Source organism: Lepisma saccharinum, chromosome 2, assembly GCF_977018435.1.
Source record: "Lepisma saccharinum chromosome 2, izLepSacc3.1, whole genome shotgun sequence".
In the NCBI taxonomy this organism is placed as follows: Eukaryota; Metazoa; Arthropoda; class Insecta; order Zygentoma; family Lepismatidae; genus Lepisma; species Lepisma saccharinum.
In genome coordinates, this window is record NC_139230.1 from 2,521,551 (window position 1) to 2,540,645 (window position 19,095).

The 19,095-nt window shown below is 37.8% G+C and overlaps 1 protein-coding gene across 2 annotated transcripts in view; it reads left to right on the forward strand.

The window, feature by feature from the left end:
* The first annotated feature begins 5 nt into the window (after positions 1-5).
* The window catches only part of LOC145983861 (dual serine/threonine and tyrosine protein kinase-like), a 53,168-nt gene continuing 34,078 nt past the window's right edge, over positions 6-19,095 (forward strand). The window contains exons 1-4 of one of the 2 annotated variants that reach the window (XM_083116919.1): positions 6-83; positions 8,292-8,539; positions 13,641-13,954; positions 15,381-15,575. In XM_083116919.1, coding sequence (XP_082973045.1) covers positions 8,416-8,539; positions 13,641-13,954; positions 15,381-15,575 — 633 coding nt within the window. In that variant the 5' untranslated portion in view covers positions 6-83; positions 8,292-8,415. The remainder of the gene's footprint in view (positions 84-8,291; positions 8,540-13,640; positions 13,955-15,380; positions 15,576-19,095) is intronic. The other variant, XM_083116920.1, reaches the window with a different exon arrangement.

Consider the following 19,095-nt stretch of genomic DNA (forward strand, 5'->3'; position numbering starts at 1 on the left):
TTCTTGATTTTTTCGCATCGCGTCGCAGGGGTATGGCTCCTTGATGTACCTAGAAAGAGATTTGGCAAATGAAACTAATTTGTGTAAGCACACATGGTAGTTCATAAACTTAGCATGTTTTATATTATATATACTTGTAGATTAGACAACTAACGTGATTACTTTCGTCGGATTGAGTTATGTCATTGTTATTGCGAGGAAATTTTTTTAACTTCATGCAAAACATGAAAGGGTTGACACTTCTGAAGACTGAAGTATAGGATAGACGTTCGTTACCTATTTTTTAAATCTTTTTATGTGTGTAATAGAATTGGGGACCGTTTACCCACTGTACACCATCGAGAAGTTAAGAGTTTTTACGTAATGTAAAACTGGTCCCAGCGTTAGGAAAGCACAAATAACATATTTGATCCCAAAGAATGGCCCACGTAAGTGAAAACCTGCAATTTCGGAGTACTTGCGCTTCTTTTTGTGGCATGAGTTTACAATACCGGACCACTCTCCTATTTCTACAAAATTTCGCCTACTTACTAATTTCGGTGTCCTGATGACGTATCTGTAGTTTATATTTGGCGGTCACTTGTTAAAATTGTACTAACAAAAAGGGAACGAGTTTACAATACTGGACCACTCGCCAATTTCTATGAAATTTCGTCTACTCACGAATTGTGAACTTCTAATCACGAATCTGCATGTAATAATTGGCAGTCGAGTATGGAAATCGAGAAAAAAACGAAATAAACTATGTTTTCTTAACGTAACTTAACCCTGCCATAAGAACAGTAGCTCCACGGAACACGCCATTTTCCCCGAATGGGTGTCACTTATCGCACAACACTTTAGCAACATAGTGTTCTGACGTCACGGAAGAGCGCTTTTTCATGTTAGGCAAGACAAGGTATAGTTCTCTTAGCCAAAATATTAATTTTTCATTGTATTTATGCTAATGGTACTGAACCTAACAGGCCTAACCTAACCTCGTAGGCATTCCTCGTCTGACGTCAATATTCAAGGTAGCAAGATTTTTGTGCGTAATGAATTGCGAAAGAAAGATGGTTCCGAATTGCTGTGTATGGACAATGACCGGGGTAAATCTCAAGGTTATTTTACAAGTTCTACATGTAAATGTACAATTTCAACAAGTGACCGCCAAATATGAACTACAGATACGTCATCAGGACACCGAAATTACTAAGTAGGCAAAACTTTATAGAAATTGGAGAGTGGTGTGGTATTGTAAACTCATGCCCAATCCTAACCTAACTTAAGTAACATTATAACTGCTGTTGTGGAAAGTCGTTTTGGGTGCTATATTCACTTGCGCAAAGTCTTCTAGCTTTTCTGCTTCACAGGAAAGTAACATGCTACGGTAACATACATACTTCATAATAACATATTTCCGAGAGCTAAAAGCAACTGAAGACATTTATAAACAACAAAATCTTCATAAACCATGCAAGATATTAGGCCGTCGACCCACTGTACCCCCTCGAGAATTACGTCGATGTTTTTTTAATCGACAGATTTCAATGTTTTACGTAATATAAAAAGTGGTTCCAGCATTAATAAACCACAAATAACGGAGATATTTGATCGCAAAGTATGACCCACGTAAGCACAAGAAACTCCTATTCCGGACTACTATCGCTCATTTTTCCTGTAAAAATTCCCAAGCAGTAGCAAAACTAATACTCCTGGCATATCCTGAGTTAAAATTTGTCTGAAACCTCTAGAAATTGCAAAATAATTGCGAACCATTGATGCTAGCCCCACGAACCATTGACATGTGGTTAGGTAAACATAGTTAAAATTTTGTGTCGTGGTAGTATCAGTATATATTTCCTTGTCAAACAAAAAATTTTGAGAAAATGGACTGTTTCCATTCCGAAAACTAACGCCTTATTTTAACTTATTTTGCAATTTCTAGATGTTTCCGAAAACTTTTAATTGATTAGGAAGCCTCAATTAGTGAGTATTCCAAATATGAAGAAAATCGGACGGGGGTCCGGTCATCTTAAGTCGTTCCCCTAACTTAACGTAACCTTACTGTGCATGGTTCGTGGGGAGCTATACATGAATGGTTTGTGGGGCTACCCGTACCCATGCATGATGTCAGCGCCAAATTTTAACTGCAGATTCGTGATTAGAAGGCTAAAATTATTGACTGTGAAAAATGAAATAAATTGGCCACACACTGCTCGCTGCCATATTTTTAACTTCATCCACACATTCCTGCGATATCGTCCACTGCATTTGACATATTTCTTTCTTCCGGTCACTAAACCATCCTCCTGCAACTCACAGATATGCCGAAGAATGCCTCGATCCTGAAAATGTTGATACACTCCCCAATATACATTTCAGTGAATAGCACTTACCACCCAAAAATGCACGCCCACCTTGCAAACAAAATCCCAGTACCATGTGACATGAACCGAAACATCGTCTGCAGTAAATCTCACGCGGCCTGACGTAACACTAGGATTGCCAACCTTCAATCTCAGATATTTCCAACACGGCTTCTAGTTACAAAACACAAATAACGTAACAACATAACAGCATGTTCCTTCATAGAGTGGCGCAGGAATGTTTTTCATTTGGGGGGTACAAAATTCAGCATCTCGTATAGCTACATACATACATATATAGAAATATTCCATTTTAGAACAGCAAACTCTAATTTCCTGTTATTTAATTCAAAATTTGCATCAGTAATTTTTATTTCTTTGTTCTGGGCTCATTTTGAATTTAACAAAACAGAAAATCAGGCGTTCGAAATGTGAAAATTGTGAACAAAGATACAGGGTGAGATTAAAGGGCGTGAAGAGGATTCCCCCTCTTCTATCTTGAGCCATCCCAACCAGGAATAATCATCTCCCACCCACTCGATATAGAAACCATATTATTCAATGTAAAATACTCATAAAGTTCAAATACAAAGACCTTGTGAATCCAATCTAATTCAATTCAATCCAAGTCTACCGATATCTTCAGCCGAATGTGAAATGCCATAAACCTTACCTTAACTAATTACAGAAATCCTTTAGAAGTTTTAAATCTACTTTTCCTTTCCTTAAACCCTCAGTGCATTGCTTTCATGCAGAAAAGATAGTAAGAAATTGGATCAACTCCTAAGTATGACAGTGCCCTTGACAAGCCAACTGGCAAACCATAGAACCTGCAGTGAGTCTCATTTATCTCGTGCATTCATCTGACGAATGTAATTTTCTTACAGTTTCACTTTAGAGTTTAACTTAAAATTGCGTTTTTGTTACATTCGATATCAAAATCATATTTTAAGCAACTAATGTCCAATTCTAAATGTACCTAATAGAAGGTAAAAATAATTCCTCATTTCACCTAGGAATAATATCGCGATGAGACGAGTCAAGAATTGTCACAGCCTCATATCATCTCCTTTGTGTGGTGAGGTACTTCCCATTCTTGTTTGTGCTTCTTTTTGTCTTGTCTTGTTAAGCTTATTCTACATTCACTTCATGCTCAGATAGGCCAATCAGGACTGGATCTACTCTACAGGTTAAAGTGTAAACCAAAGCACTGTGCATGTGGGACCCCTCAATTACAAGGCGAGATATCTCATCCTGACCCACGAAATATTTAGTATAAGCAACACGTACATTGTGTCTCATCACTCAAAGTTTCACATCGTACAACATGTCACGAAAACAAAAACTTTTCTTAATAACGTTTTTCTGCTTTATAACTTGTTTCGATGCTGTGAACCATCGAAATACGGAATTCTATCCTGAGTATTTGAAACCGGGGATCAGGCTCGCAATTGTCACTAATCTATTAACTTTGCAATTACAGTAAACAAAATATACGACTTATTTGAAAGAAAAAAAAATCAATAAGATATACGCTTGGTATGTCAGGATAGGACACACAGAATTTAAATTTACTTTAATCAAGTTTTTTCAAATATGATACCAGAGTTTTGAACGAGAACCTCTCGGACATCAAGTATCGTCTCGAAATTTGAGAGGAAACGAGAGACTTTTTCTTGTCTCGGTACCATCTCTATTTTCAAGATATCATTGAATATAGTTTTCCGAACACCCTCTTACAAAGTTATGAAAAGTATGGGTGAGGAGGTACAAGTTGGTCTGTCGTGTCTCGTCTCGTTTGTGTAAGTATTTTGTTTCGAAAAATTCATATATACTCTTCTGATGAAGATTTGTATCTTTGAATCGACGGGACCACTTCTTTAGAAAAGTGTACCCAATTACGCAAAAGAGAATTCATCTGGAGCATGATAAAATATAAATATTTTAATTGAGCAAATTGAAAATAGTGTCTTTTAACAGTAGCACTTTGCATCTGTCAAATTATCTAAGGGGTTTCAATTGGATTTACAGATTTAGGGGTACAGTACCTCCCTTAAAAAATTGGGGAAGTACAATGTACCCCCCTGTTCCTGCGCCACTGCATTCATATCACATGGAGATGGCAACAATGAAAATGACGTCATAAATAGTCTAATCAAAAAACTCTCATTACTCCACTATAATACATCTCCTAAAGCTAAAAACAACACAAATTGTTCGTATAGAACATAATCGTCATAAATGACACAAAAATCATCACCTTATCGTGAGGTTATGGAGCGTGGACGGTACCCAAGATATTTCACTTTCTCGGGAGACTACATTGTTACATACAAAGTCCCAATCGTTTGTGTTAAGGGATCTTAGATAGGCTATGTGAAGTCTGGTATTCAAAGTTATTTGGCTGTGAGAGGTGTATTGTAAGAGGAGGTATAGCTCTGAAAAGCTACGTCTACACTTAACCAAGCAAGGGGGCTAGCCCCGTGAAATAAGAACTACACTCAACGATTAACTTTAAACACTACAATTGACTGGTCTTGGCAGGGGTGAGAGAATGAAAGACAAGGATAGAGGAACGTTCATTACCTGTAGATCTCAAAGTGACGACGACTCGCTGGTTTGTAGATGAACACTGATGAAACTCTTCTGAAATAAAACTCCTTTCCGATAGTGTACTACTCCTCGCTGTAGCTCCTTTTGTAACTTTCGGTAACAACTATTCACGCCATAACTTTCTTAGTTAAACTGTTTGTATAATTCCGAGGCACCGACTGTGCACGCGATAGATTTCAGATACCGACTGGGGGGAGAAATATTTTCTCAAGCTATTTATACAAAATTCAAACTTCGGCCGTTGAGAGACCGTGTCTCTCAATAACGGTGCTTTCAGCGTAAAGCTGTGTTTGCAGTATCTTTCCTGCAATTCCGGAAGAATTCATATGAGCGGAGTTTTACATCCGCTGAAGATTGCAGGTGGCATTTGCTTGAAAGAAGCTCTTTCCAGCTTCTTTCATACTCGGGCTCTTTTTATGAAATGATTATGCTATCGGACTATGGTGCCCGGGGTCCCGGATTTGAGTCATGCCTTCGGCATGATAAGGTTAGTACAAAATAAATTGACACCATAGCTTAATAATATAAATTGTACAGTGAGTTATGTTATATTACAAATTGTCTCTTCAAATTCTTCTATACTATAAATACAATTATGATTTTTAGCCATTTCTTTATGCATTTACAAAATCTATTTAGAGTCAGTGACCTTATCTACAGAGGTAGTTTGCTCTATACAGAATTTTTCAAGATCCAACGCAACATAGTTAATATTTGAATTTGGTCTAACAAATTCCCACAAATACCCCACCATGCCTAATATTTGTTCTGCAATATGTGTTAAGCAGATCATATTCACCAGGAATGTATAGTTAGCTGCTTCTGTTTCTAAACAGTGCTCGTTCACGCAAATAACATGAAATGGATTGGAATTCCAAAAAAATAATTCTTGCCTTGTAATCAAGGGGTCCCGGGTTCGATACCCGGCGTAGGTACATAGTGGTTCTGATCCCACTTTAAACTGTAGGTCCTGTCCCGATCAGCCTTACTGTGCATAAAGTGTACTTAAAATGCCAAATTAATCCAACTCACAAACATCCATGCCCAGGCTGGGATTCAAACCTGGAACCCCTGACTTTGTAGCGTGATGTGCTAACAACTCTGCCATGTGGGCGGGCAGTACATTTACGATCGTTAAATGCACATTCAAGATAAATTAAGTTTCATCTAATAATTCGACTAGTTAAGAGGCACAACTGCAAATTTATTTTTTTAAAGGCAAGTGAAGAAATTGGTAATTCAGGAATAATGTTCACCAGTGCTCCTAGTGAGGAGAATGTTATCCCCCCCCCCCTCTTCCCAGCTGTCTCATTGTCACCATGTTAAACCATCAGAGCATTCCCCCAGCTAACTCCAAGGCTTGACAAACATCCCTCACTTAACAGTTTCCACTTGAAGTGCTGATGTTCACAATATGAATGTTTTAAGATCATATGAAAATTTTTAAATTGCTCTTGACAAACAATCAAAAAAAATGAAGTCTTACACTGGTAATTTTAGTGAAACCAACGTTATGAAAAACACTTCTTTAAATTTTCTGGTATGTAAAATATGATATATTTGTCCAGCTTAGTAAACAAATAAAAAATATATACATATCAAGAAATATTCTGGAAAAAATAAAATTGAATAGAAAAAACAATTTATGGACTACAGGGTTAGATTGTGTGTGTGTGTCTGTGTTCAAATAAACTGTCCACTTGTTCATCAGTTGACCTAGTATCCAGGTTCAAACCCGGGGTAACAATGTGATCTCGGGACAATGCATTTCTTCAATTTTACAGAAGAAACTACTTACGGAAATGAGTTTCTGTGGCATTCTCAAAGTTCGTGGAGGTAGTTTCTTTCATCGTTGAATCTATTGGACCGGGTATTCATCTATTTTTGAAGAAAAATATATCTCCGACGCACCATTGCCGTTGCTTTTATTTCCTTCCTCTACGTGAACCGGATCTTGCGTACGTTTGATGACGTAACCTCCTGTCAGTGTTTCCAACCACGCCATTGTTTTGCAAGAAGATGAAGAAATGAAATACACATTCCTGATATTACTACGACCCAAAATTTTAACTGTTTGCCTAACCTAACCGGGAATGGTTTGTGGGGCTGTGCGTGAATGGTTTGTGGGGCATTTTTCGGGTAAGAAGGTTGGAAACACTGTATACCCACTGATCCATGATGCTACTCAAGCTGTGCCTGCCATATTGTGTGTTACGGATGCGAAAAAAGTAAGAACAATATTTACTAGTAATGTGAAAAATTGAAATTATTTTCATGACAAAAGCAAAATCCCACCTTAAACAATGTTTCGCAATGCACAATAGATAAGTACGAATGTAAAAAATGACTAAATAAACGAGTTAGAGGTGTTGTCCCGAGATCATATTGGTAATAAGCCCGGTCATGGAAACCTATAACAATGACTGGGGTTTTGTCGTGCTGACCACATGTCATCCTGTAAGTGGTTGGATGATCTCCCACCTGTGCTGAAGTATGTGGGAGTGAGGCCGACCAGCGATAGGTAGGCCCTGATGCTCGTGGGCTGTTGTGCCACGGGTTATTATTCAGGTTCAACAGTTATTTCATTTATGGAAGCTGTTGTGGTTCAAATTACATGTTTATACCAGAATTAAATGTTAACAATTTACTCTCAACATTGAACATAGTTCATTGGGATGGAGGTGTAATTGTATTACAGAATAAGGTAAAGGTAAAAAAAAAAAGGTAAAGTCCTCCCCTGTGCACCCGACCCTGTGGCCGAGTGGTTAGCACATCGCGCTGCGACGCCAAAGGTTCCGGGTTCGAATCCTGGTCGGGCTTGGTTGTTTGTGAATGTCCATTCATCAATTTCATCATTTCATCACTCATCCCCATCTTCGCAAATTAGCCAAGAGGCACAAAACGCGAAGTAAAATAAACTAAATCAAATCAAAAATCCTCCCCTGTGCATAGCACCACGCCATGAAGGCGTATAGGGGTTTTTGGGGTAACGCTCCACACTTTCTTGATCCGGTCGTGAGTGGGGGTGATGTGATCAGCATCATGCCCCTGACCGCCTTTACCCCCCAGGGTTTCCCCCAGGTACCCATGTTATTCGATGCTGGGTGGGCGCCGGGGCCGCTTCCATCATTAGAAAAGTTCCCGGGTTTGAACCGGCTGGGGATCGAACCTGGGACCTTTAGTATGGTAGTCAGACGCGTTACCGACTGAGCCACCGTGGAATTTTTCTCTATTATTTATATTTTGTCCATCATGAGCATGTTTTTCTCAGTATGATACTTCCAACTGAAGTTGAAGTTGCAAGACTAATGTCTTTTAATCTTTTTCCAGGTATGTTGTTTGGAATTGTCATTCAGTGATGTGAATTAGTGGTTAGGTATGAATTAAAATAGATGGAAGGTTAGGCTGGATGGAAATTCAAATGTCTTGACAAAGTGTGTAAAGAATAACTGAAATGGTTTCTAAATTGCCTCAAGAATTTCGGAAGTTTGTAAGGAACTGCTTTCACTTAAGGCATATTCTTCATGAGACACAACGTTCTTTGGAAGATATACTAGCAGCCAACTTGTTCCATATTGGTTCGTATAAATGCTTATCCTTTGCCTTAAGTAGTCGTGAATTATATGTGTGATAATAACAAGATTAATATTTTTAGAAATAAGAAGGAAATTAATTGTTGTAATTAAGAGAAGTGGTACTTCACTTCTGTAGAATTTTAGGTGTTTGACTTTTATCTCTCAACATTTCCACACGTGTCTTCCTTGGGAAACTCAATAGAACAACATTGGGCAGGGCAGTGCTCTAAATAATTTAATTGTGGAAGTGACTTGATGTCCATGATGAAGTTTATGAATGTGAAAGAAATTATTTTTGAGAAAACTCACCATATGTCTAGAATTGTTGTATTTTAGTTGTTTTCACTATCTCAGTAGTAAAGGTAGATCTCTGAATACCAATCTTGAACAGATTTGAACGGACAAACTGTCCACCCTGAAAATGTCAAAATCTAAATCAGTACAATGTGACAACACAGCTGGGCAGTGTAGCAAACCTGACAGGGCTGTTAACCCATTGTACTTCCTTGAGAATTATGGTTGATGTTTTTAAATCAACAGTTTTATGCAATATAAAATTGGCTCCAGCATGCAGATACACAAATAATGGAGATATTTGATCCCCAAGTATGGCCCGCATAAGTAAAACCTGCCATACTGGAGTATTTTCACTGCTTTTTATTAGTAAAAACTGTTTGTATGCACACTAAAGTAGCAGAAGAAAATAACTATCAGTCCTAAACGTATCGACGTAAATTATAGCTGCTGTTGTGGAATGTCGTTTTGGGTGCTATATTCACTTGCACAAAAGCCTTTGAGGTGTTCTGCTTCATGATAAGATAACTGATGTACTTTACTTCACAATAGCACATCTCTGCAAGCCAAAAACAATAGAAAACATTCACAAACAACATGATCTTTCCAGCTGAAATTACGCATGATAGTGAAAGTGCGATAGGGGACCGAAGGGCAGAACTCTTCAACGCTTATTTTCATGGTAACTTCTGCCCCGTCTTCCCTTGCAGCGTTGCCAAATGTAAGACCAGTCTGTTCCTCCTCCCTAACAATGCTTGTCACTACACCCGATGAGGTGAAGGATCTATTGTTGTCTCTTTCAGTTCACCGTGCCCTAGGACCAGACGATATCAACACCATGTTCCTCAGGAAAACTGTGCAATCCCTGTGCTATCCTCTTTCCATTCTCTTGAACAGATGTTTTTCGGAAGGCATCTTTCCTCACGCTTGGAAACAAGCTAACATCACACCGATTCACAAAAGTGGTAACAAAAATTTTGTTTCATCTTACAGACCAATCTCCTTACTCTCTCCTCTGTCCATCATCTGTGAAAACGTAATCAAAGACAGACTGTACAAATTTGTTTCTCCGTACTTAAGCTCTAAGCAACATGGTTTTCTTCCTGGTAGCTCCTGTCTTACAAATCTGTCTGTTTTACTCTCACATGCTATGAAATGCATTTCAAATAATTCACAATTAGATGTAATATACTTTGATCTGGCCAAAGCCTTTGATACTGTTAGTCATCGTCTTCTGGTTCACAAATTATGCAATAGATTCAACATTCATGGCAAATTTCTCACCCTTCTCACAGATTACCTTAGCGATCGCCAACAACGTGTCGTTCTTCCTGGAACTGTTTCTAACTTTCTTCCTGTCCTCTCTGGAGTTCTACAGGGTAGTGTTCTAGGACCTCTCTTGTTCATATTATTCGTCGATGACCTTGCCGACCATCTCACAGCTCCCTCTAGCAATTACCTTCTTTTCGCAGATGACTGTAAAATTTTCGGGGAAATCTCCACTTCCGACGATATTCATCTTCTTCAGAATGACATAGCAACATTTACTTCCTGGTGCCTGACATGGGACCTTACATTACATCCTGACAAGTGTACTACTCTCACTATCTCTCTCAAGAAGAATTTGTTAAAGTCATCTTACTCCATCTCTGGCAATAACATCAAAGCAGTATCCTCTCATAAGGACCTAGGCATTGTTTTCGACCAAAAGCTCACATTTGAGGAACATATTTTATGCACCACAAAAAAGGCCATGCGTCTCTTAGGTTTACTCTACCGTTTCACTGAAATTAGTGACATCTCAGCCCTCACTTTGTACTTCAAATCATTCATCTCCCCAATAATAGAATACTGCTCTCCCGTCTGGTCCATGGCATGTCCCACTCACCTCTCCAGAATCGATTCAGTCTTTAACTTCTTCCTAGCTATAGTCCGTCACAGGGTTCCCTCATTATGCAATTTTTCATCTCCGCATCTCTTGTCTTTTCTAAACTTACAAACTGCTTATCAGCAACGTTTGCAGAATGATTTCAGTTACTTATACAAAATTGTGAATGGCAAAATCCGCTGCAACATACTCCTTGAGGAATTCCACTTTAGAGTACCTATGCGCACAACTCGCAATACAAGGCTATTTTATACAAAAAAACCTAGACTGGAAATTCAAAAAAGATCTCTCTTTTATAGACTTGCCACACAATACAATGATCTCCCCTCAAATATTGATATATTTTCCTCCGAGTTTGCCTTTCGGTCTTCTATCAGAAGAAATACTTGTAATTAATATCACATAGTGCCATCTCTTACTTATTTGTTTGTTCATTTGCTATTCACTTTTATGTTGTTTTGTTACTCTTAATTATTTCTTATTTATTTTTATTTATTTATTTATTTTATTTTATTTTTTATCTTTATGCTTATTATAATTATTGCTTTCTCATTGTTGACAATTTCAGTGTAAAATGGCCACCTGTGCTGTATCTGAAATTTTCTCAAATAAATAAATAAATAAATAAATAAACTATGCAAAATATGTAACTTGCTTGAGGGATGCATAGGGTCAAGGGTACCAACCTGACATACAAAAAAGTTGGAGTACAACATATGATCACGTCTTCCAGAAAATAAAATATTTTTCCTGCCATTGATTGGATTGAATTGACTTTGGTGTTTTAAGTACACTTTATGCACAGTGAGGCTAATTGGGACTGGACCTACAGTTTAAAGTGGGATCCAAACCACCGGGTATTGAACCTGGGGCCCCTTGGTTACAAGGATTTTTTTCTTACCATTACTTAATTTTGTCAATATATTCATATATACAGCTACTTTTACATAGTTACATTTAACAACACATTCTTTGCTCTTGCCTCATTCCCAAAAATTGCTATAACTGTAGGTGATGTGAAGGATCAGTCTTGTGAATTTTGGTGAGAATATAAAACAAGAATTGTGTGATTGCTCTAAAAAGCAGCAAGAAAGGTTAATTTTTAGTGAGATAAAGTTTACATGATAAATTTTTACACAATTTAAATTTCTATTACAGACACACAATGTGGATATTGCCATAATATAGCTCTGGAGTTTTTTGACATATAAAGAACATGTGGGTTCTTCGTAATTGTGTGTCACGTCAACAATGAAACAGCAACAAGGGCAACTTCTACATAGTTAGTAAAGCTGCCTATCATCTGGAATTAAATCGTGGCAGTGTTCCCAACTGTGCTTTTGGCTTGTGGGAGGCTTGCAAAGCAGCTGATAAAGAGCTGGTGTTAAACACAAACGATGTGTGCAAGAAAAATTATGGTACAGAAACTACATACCTTACCCTACTCTTCGACATATTCGCCATACTCATTCAAACACTTATCAGAACATGATACCAGTTTGTATGTACCATCATTGTACTTGATTGCTGCAAACATATTCAACCATCTAGTGACAGTATCTCTGAGTTTTTCAACCATGGCAAAGTGCTTTCCAAAAATGTCTTGATTGTGGCAGGCGATGAGACATGGGTCATCTGTTCAACACCAGAAACCAAGCACCAGTCAATGGAGTGGCACCGTACCGGGTGACAAAAATAGGCCACCCGGATCACCTTCCAAGACAAAAAAGCCACACAAACACACAGCATACAAAAAGTTCTGACAACTGTCTTTTGGGACAGGAATGGCATCTCATTCATTGATTTTTTTTTACAACAAGGAGCAACAATAAATGCTGAGGCTTACTGTCAAACACTTCAAAGGATCTATTGTGCCATACAAAACAAGGTGGTTGAATACGTTGGCAGCAACCGAGTACAATGACTGTATCAACAAACTGGGATCATTCTATAATAGTGCTTGAATGGATATGGCGAATATGTAGAAAAGTAGAGTAAAGTATGTAGTTTCTGTACCATAAATGTTTTGCACACATCATTTGTCGTTTGTGTGTTTCACCAAAATGTTCCTTTTTTTCTGGATGACCCTCATATATCAACCTCAAATCATTACTACTGTCACCCAATGCCCCACTTAATCCTTAAGTGCCTTGTTTAAAGGTTGAATGTCCTGAACTGTTTAACATGATTGAGGGGTGCGTAGTCATAGTTTTACCTAAGAAGTGGCCTCCCTGATGGTGCAGTGGTAGCATTGTCGCCTTGTAATCAAGGGGTCCCGTGTTCGATACCCGGTGGAGGCACATAGTGGTTTGGATCCCACTTTAAACTATAGGTCCAGTCCCAATTAGCCTTACTGTGCATAAAGTGGACTTAAAACACCAAATCAATCAATCCATTTTACCTAAGAAGTAGATAAGTGCTGTAAAATAACTGAAATAGAAAGGTATAAAGAAAACTGCTGCAATGGATGATGCAAGAATGTATATCTTTTAAAGAATTTCCAAGATATCTCAGTTTTCTAGAATGTTCATTAGGCTGTGAAATAGAAATAAAACTAATGTGATTTAAAGAAAATAAATTAAAGGACAAGTTAAAGAAATGTTAACCAATGTTTAATTAAGACATTAAATGGTTTCTGTGTGTACCAAAAATATTTGAAGATCTGTAATGTTTTTCTATGTGGCCGCACATTCTGAAGACAGAGTCTCTTGTGTAAAGTTCTTAATTGTGCTTCTGGAATGCACTTGGTATGATGATGCCATCTGTGATGAAGGAACGTAACAATGAAAATAATTTATGTGCATGTTTAAGTAAGTGAGCTTAATGGTGTTTTCATATCCCATTGGAATACTTAATCAATAATACATTTATTTGGTACAAATGTGCAATACATTTTCATCATTTTTTTTTTTGCATTTGCAGATCTCACAACTGAGCTGTTTCCTTCAGAAATTTTACAGCAACTGCAATATGTCCTAGAAAATAGCCCAGCTATAGTAGTTTTAGGTCAGAGTTGTCATGCCAAAGCAACTCTAGTCAATGCCTTACTTGGTGAACAAGTGCTGCCATCTGGAGGAAGAGCCTGGAGATGGGTTCGTTTTGTATACGGGCAAAGCAGCCACGTGTGTCTGACACTAGGGTCAGATTTTGAAGTGGTGGAAAATTTACAGGCGCACGAGAAACCTTGGAAAACTGTACCTGAAGGAGATTTGAAGAGGCCAGACCATGAAGACGAGGTATGAAAGAAATTGCTCCCCTTTCTGTACATTGATCCTGTATTGTATTGAATCAATTTTTGTGTGTCTGTATTAGGGCTGAGCCAATACCTCTTTGAACTGATACTCTTATACCGATTGCAATAATTAAAAAAGGTAAAAGGTAAAGTGTTCCCCTGTGCATAGCACCACGCCATGAAGGCGTATAGGGGGTGTGGGGGTAACGCCCCACACTTTCTTGATCCGGTCGTTAAAAGTTGTTCAAAATATTGATTAATATTAAAATATTAATATTCCATTCCAGTCGTATGCATCAATTTACCAAGAGTTTTGCATTACAATGTTCAAGAACTGAATATTAAAATGCATGTTATGTAATGAAAAAATACAGTTTGTCGCACTCTACTCCAAATTTTGAAAATTTCCAGGATAATTAGACTCTGTGAAAGTGTAGCACATAATTTTTGTGTACCGGCCCTTCCCGGATGCCACAGCGGTAACATCATCGCCTTGTAATCAAGTGGTCTCTGTTCAATACATGGTGGAGGCTCATAGTGGTCGGGATCTCTCTTTAAACTGTAGGTTCAGACCCAATTAGCCTATTTGTGTATAAAGGACTTAAAACAGCAACTCAAACACAAATTTTTTGCATGCTGTGTGTGAGAGCAAAATATGTTTGAATAGTATCAGTCGGTATCTGTGAATACATTCCATCCAATACTTTCTCATATGAATATGTCAGCATCAGTATCAGCACTGCTATAATCTGTGTATACAGAAAATCGTCTAAAATCTCCACATGTTAGGTTCAAGGTACATATTATTGTGCTCTTTGGTCTTATCTCCAAAAATAGTATTTTTTATTTTGACATTTTATGATAAATTAGGCAAACAACTCTGTGTTCTCTTTACTTGTTCCAGTACCTATTATCAGCAATAATAAATGTTTGCACAAATCTTGTGGTGTATTCAAAATCCACACACGTCAAACTTCGATCAGTTCCCCTGAAAAGTTAGCGCAGATGGACATACGACAATATAGTATTCAGCCGGCATGTTGCTAAATTTGTATTTTGGAAAAGAAACATCTTTTATCCCAGTGAACTTCCCTTTTTATACTTATTGATGTATATTGCAACACTCAGTTTCATTCATTTAAAAACCTTTACCTGATCCAGGTGTGTCACTTATTTGAGGGTGCAGAATTCTCAAGTAAATACTGTAGTAATTATAAACGAGAATGTGTACAGTGTAATAATATATCTTTGGAGGCACATGCCAAGTAGTAATCACTTTAGAATTATCACTAAAATTCACCAACATGTGTTTCATTGTGGACTTATTTTATTAATATTTGGAAATTAACACAATTTTGTGTAGTTTGATTTGTATATACATATTCTTGTATGTTTGCTGACCACTTACTTTTAACATGTGTAATTTTCAGGTTGCATTGGAACATCCAACTGTTCTTCAGGTTCAGATGTGCCATCCATTGTTACGGGAAAATTTACAAATAATTGTCCCACCTGATTGCTCTTCACCAGATCCTGTTACATTTCGCAAGTTAATACACAATGGACTAGCTCAGATACTTCCAATATTTTTATATGCTATAGATGATGACACATTAGCTGAGCAGGTAACAAATTAGATTTGCAAAGTTACATTATGGTATGGTTGAATTGGCATAGATCTATGAAATTATGGTACATTTTGTTCCATGTTATGAATTTGAAAGTACCATATTTACGCTGTATAATGCACACTTTTTTTCCCCAAATTTTTGCAGCCAAAACCTTTGGTGCACTTTATGCATGGAATATTTTTTTCATGTTTACAGAACCCTATCATGTTACATATCATTGTAAAGCTTGAATTCTGTAGTTTCTGAATATGGCAACAGTATTCCATTTAAGATGGCGACACTAATGTGAATTCAGTTTAAATAAACTCGTCACATGAAGGAACATTCTGATTTTTGTGGTACTTTGGATGAAAGAAAAGATAAGGAGAAAGAAAATGATAATTAAAATGAATCACTGGCCAAATAATCTGACATATATGGATTGTGTAAATGCCTTATGAAAGAAATCTTGTTCTGCTAACTGCTAGTTTGAGGGTCCTGAATGGGCCTCTTATACATGTTACGTCAGTCATGGAAAAAGTATATGTTTTGAAGTTTTCTTTACTTTTCCCCCAAAAAAAAAAAAAAAAAAAAAGAGAAAATTAGCAAAACCATGCATAAATGTTTAAAGGCCATTTTCCTCGATTTTTCACTTCATAATATAATGTTTTGCGACACAAGGAAAGCAGTGCCGTTCTGGAAGACTTCGAGTATGCACATCCCATCACACGGGATGTGTATCAGCGGTATTTGTTGGATGAGAAATAACAGGAAATAACTTCCTGAGTACTGCAAATCCATAACGTATTATTGATCTCCCTTTCTACAGAATAAATAAGGTGGTTAACCCTTTTGAGGTGGATGACGTAATATTAGTCATGCATGGAAATTCCCCAAGGACGGGGCTCATTTTAAGCAAAATGTAACATGGAAAATGTTTTTTTTTTTTTAAAAAAAAAAGTTATAACAACACGATAAATGCCAATGAGGGTTCGTTTTATTCAGAATTTCCAATGCTTTCATTCAGTAAGATAAACATGTCGATGTGTACCCACTTTTGGAAGCAACAGACAGAGGAATTCTTTTTTTTTTTCCTTCAAAGTTTGGCCAGCTCCCATCCGGTAGCACTCATCGATCTGGGCAAACCACCACTTGTCGCTGATTGCCCCAAGTTATGTAATGGTGAATACATAGTATGAAAACAATAATACAAATAGTAAATTTTATTTAAAAAAGAAGAAGAAAAGTCAAGGTCAAGTAGAATGTTTATCACAACTGACTGCAAACTCCATCAGAAATTTGCCCATCGATCTGGACAAATCACCACTAGTCGCTGATTGCTCCCAAGTTATATAATAAAGGCAATCCGGACTCTGTGGCTGAGTGGTTAGCAAATAGCGCTGCAACTCAAGGAGTCCCAGGTATGAATCCTCCTACGGCATGGTTGTTTGTGAATGCCCATTCATCAATTTTATCATTTCATCACTTGTCCCTTCCTCTTCTGTTCTTCTCGATTATCTTCTGGCACACCCTGTATATCATCTTCTGAACCACTCTGTATATCTTCAACTTTTGTTTCATCCCTTGTGTCCACCCCCCCCCCCTCCCCCAGCAAGTCACGAATTTCTCCTGGCCGAAGAGATGCCATCACAAAGACACTTTCTTCTCACGACAAGGTTTCAAAAGCACTCACATTCATAGCCCGATAACAAGAGAATGATTTGGGCAGCCAAACTCCTTGCCTGCAAGTGCGTATTACATTTCACCCATGCCTCTACCCTCCCCCAAAGACTGTAACCACCTGTGCGGCACAGATGCCGTGAAAAGCACTCTCGAATAACGCTGTACAGAAAGGCTTCCTCCCCTTCCCCCTTATCCTCCCCCTCCCACTTCCCCGCATGTTGCTAAGTGGAAAAAACAGGACAAACAAAGCTCTAATCCCTTTTTTCCTTCCAGAGCCAAATTTACTCCATAGAAATGACACTTGTTTAGAACTTGAAAGACGAAGCCCTTTAACTTATAAAGCCTTGAAAAACACATGGGCCTTTGTTGTGTCTTTTAACAATCTGCCTGGTGACGCGACAATGATGTCAGAGTATACCTGGTAATGATGGCAGATGTGAGGTGGATGCTTGGAGATTATAGCCAAAAAGATTCATTTTTTTTAAAATTCAGTTTCCTGTTTATTGAACATTTATTACGAAGATATGTGTTTGCCTAAATATTCGTCAACCATCCTTCAGTTACTTTTGTCATCTGGAGGCTCCACCTCGAAAGGGTTAAAGAGTGAAAGCTTTGGGATGCTAAAAGCAGTGGAGGGAGAGGTGGCTTGGGTTGGTGACTTACTGTTTGTACAAGAAGATATTATTCTCTTGGCCCACATAGCAACAGGTGACTCATTGAATAGGTATGATGTCACTAGCTCTTGATTGGCATAGCAACAACAGCTTTATGACTTATAAATAAGAAAGCCATTTCTTGAACCTGGATTATACTGTGCATTATACAAGAGATAAAATTTTTTGTCACTTTTCCCCATTAAGAACCAGGGTTGTTACGTTCCTAGCAACTTTCCTCACCCTTTACTCCTATAGTCGGGAGCATGGAGTCTCTAAGGGTCTACACTGAAACCTATCTTCAGGGTAGGTGCAGAACAAATCCAACCAACGTCGTGAAGTTTTAATGAAAAGTTTATTTACTGCTTGAGTATTTACAGCCAGTGGTTAGGTAACTCGTAACTGGAACTTGGAGGTCAATTGTTAATAGATAATTTCGAACTTACTAGAAAGGTCAAACTAGGGTGGCCCAAACCTAGGTTTTACAGAAGAGCGGCATACACCTATTCACTTCTTCCTAGACTTGGAGTTATCACCCGAGATTGCCAATTTAGGTTTTTACAGAAGAGCGGCTTGCACCTATTCACTTCTTCCTAAATTGGAACTTATATCCCATTCGGCTAACCTAGGTTTTACAGAAGAGCGGCATACACCTATTCACTTCTTCCTAGATTAGACCGTTCCTATTTGGCCAGTCTAGGTCTTTAAAGAAGAGCGGCTTGCACCTATTCACTTCTACCTAGACTGACACCAGAACAGACCTCCTTACGGACCAAACTCCTTCGTATTTATACCCGAAGTTCCAGCCTCGAACACCGGTCTTTAGGTAATTTCTTATTACAATACTCTAAATTATAACAGAAAGATATTTGAAAAATACATAGTTTGGCAATTAATAATTTACAAAGAAAGTTTACATATTCATTTGAGTTAACAATTATTTCTTTAACGTTGATAAAATCTTACGTTTTGGAAATATACAAATTTAAATGTTCTGCCATTATTTAATTACAATTAGGTTAGTTCATCAAACATTTATAATCTTTGATTGGCAAATCTATATTTACATCATAATAAATGCTCGTTGTCTTAAGCGAGCTGTCTTCATTAGATAGTTACAGAAAGGTGAATACATTAGTTCAACAACGCCTTGATTGGCGCGTTCATATTTGCGTCACAACATGTAGTATCACGGACAT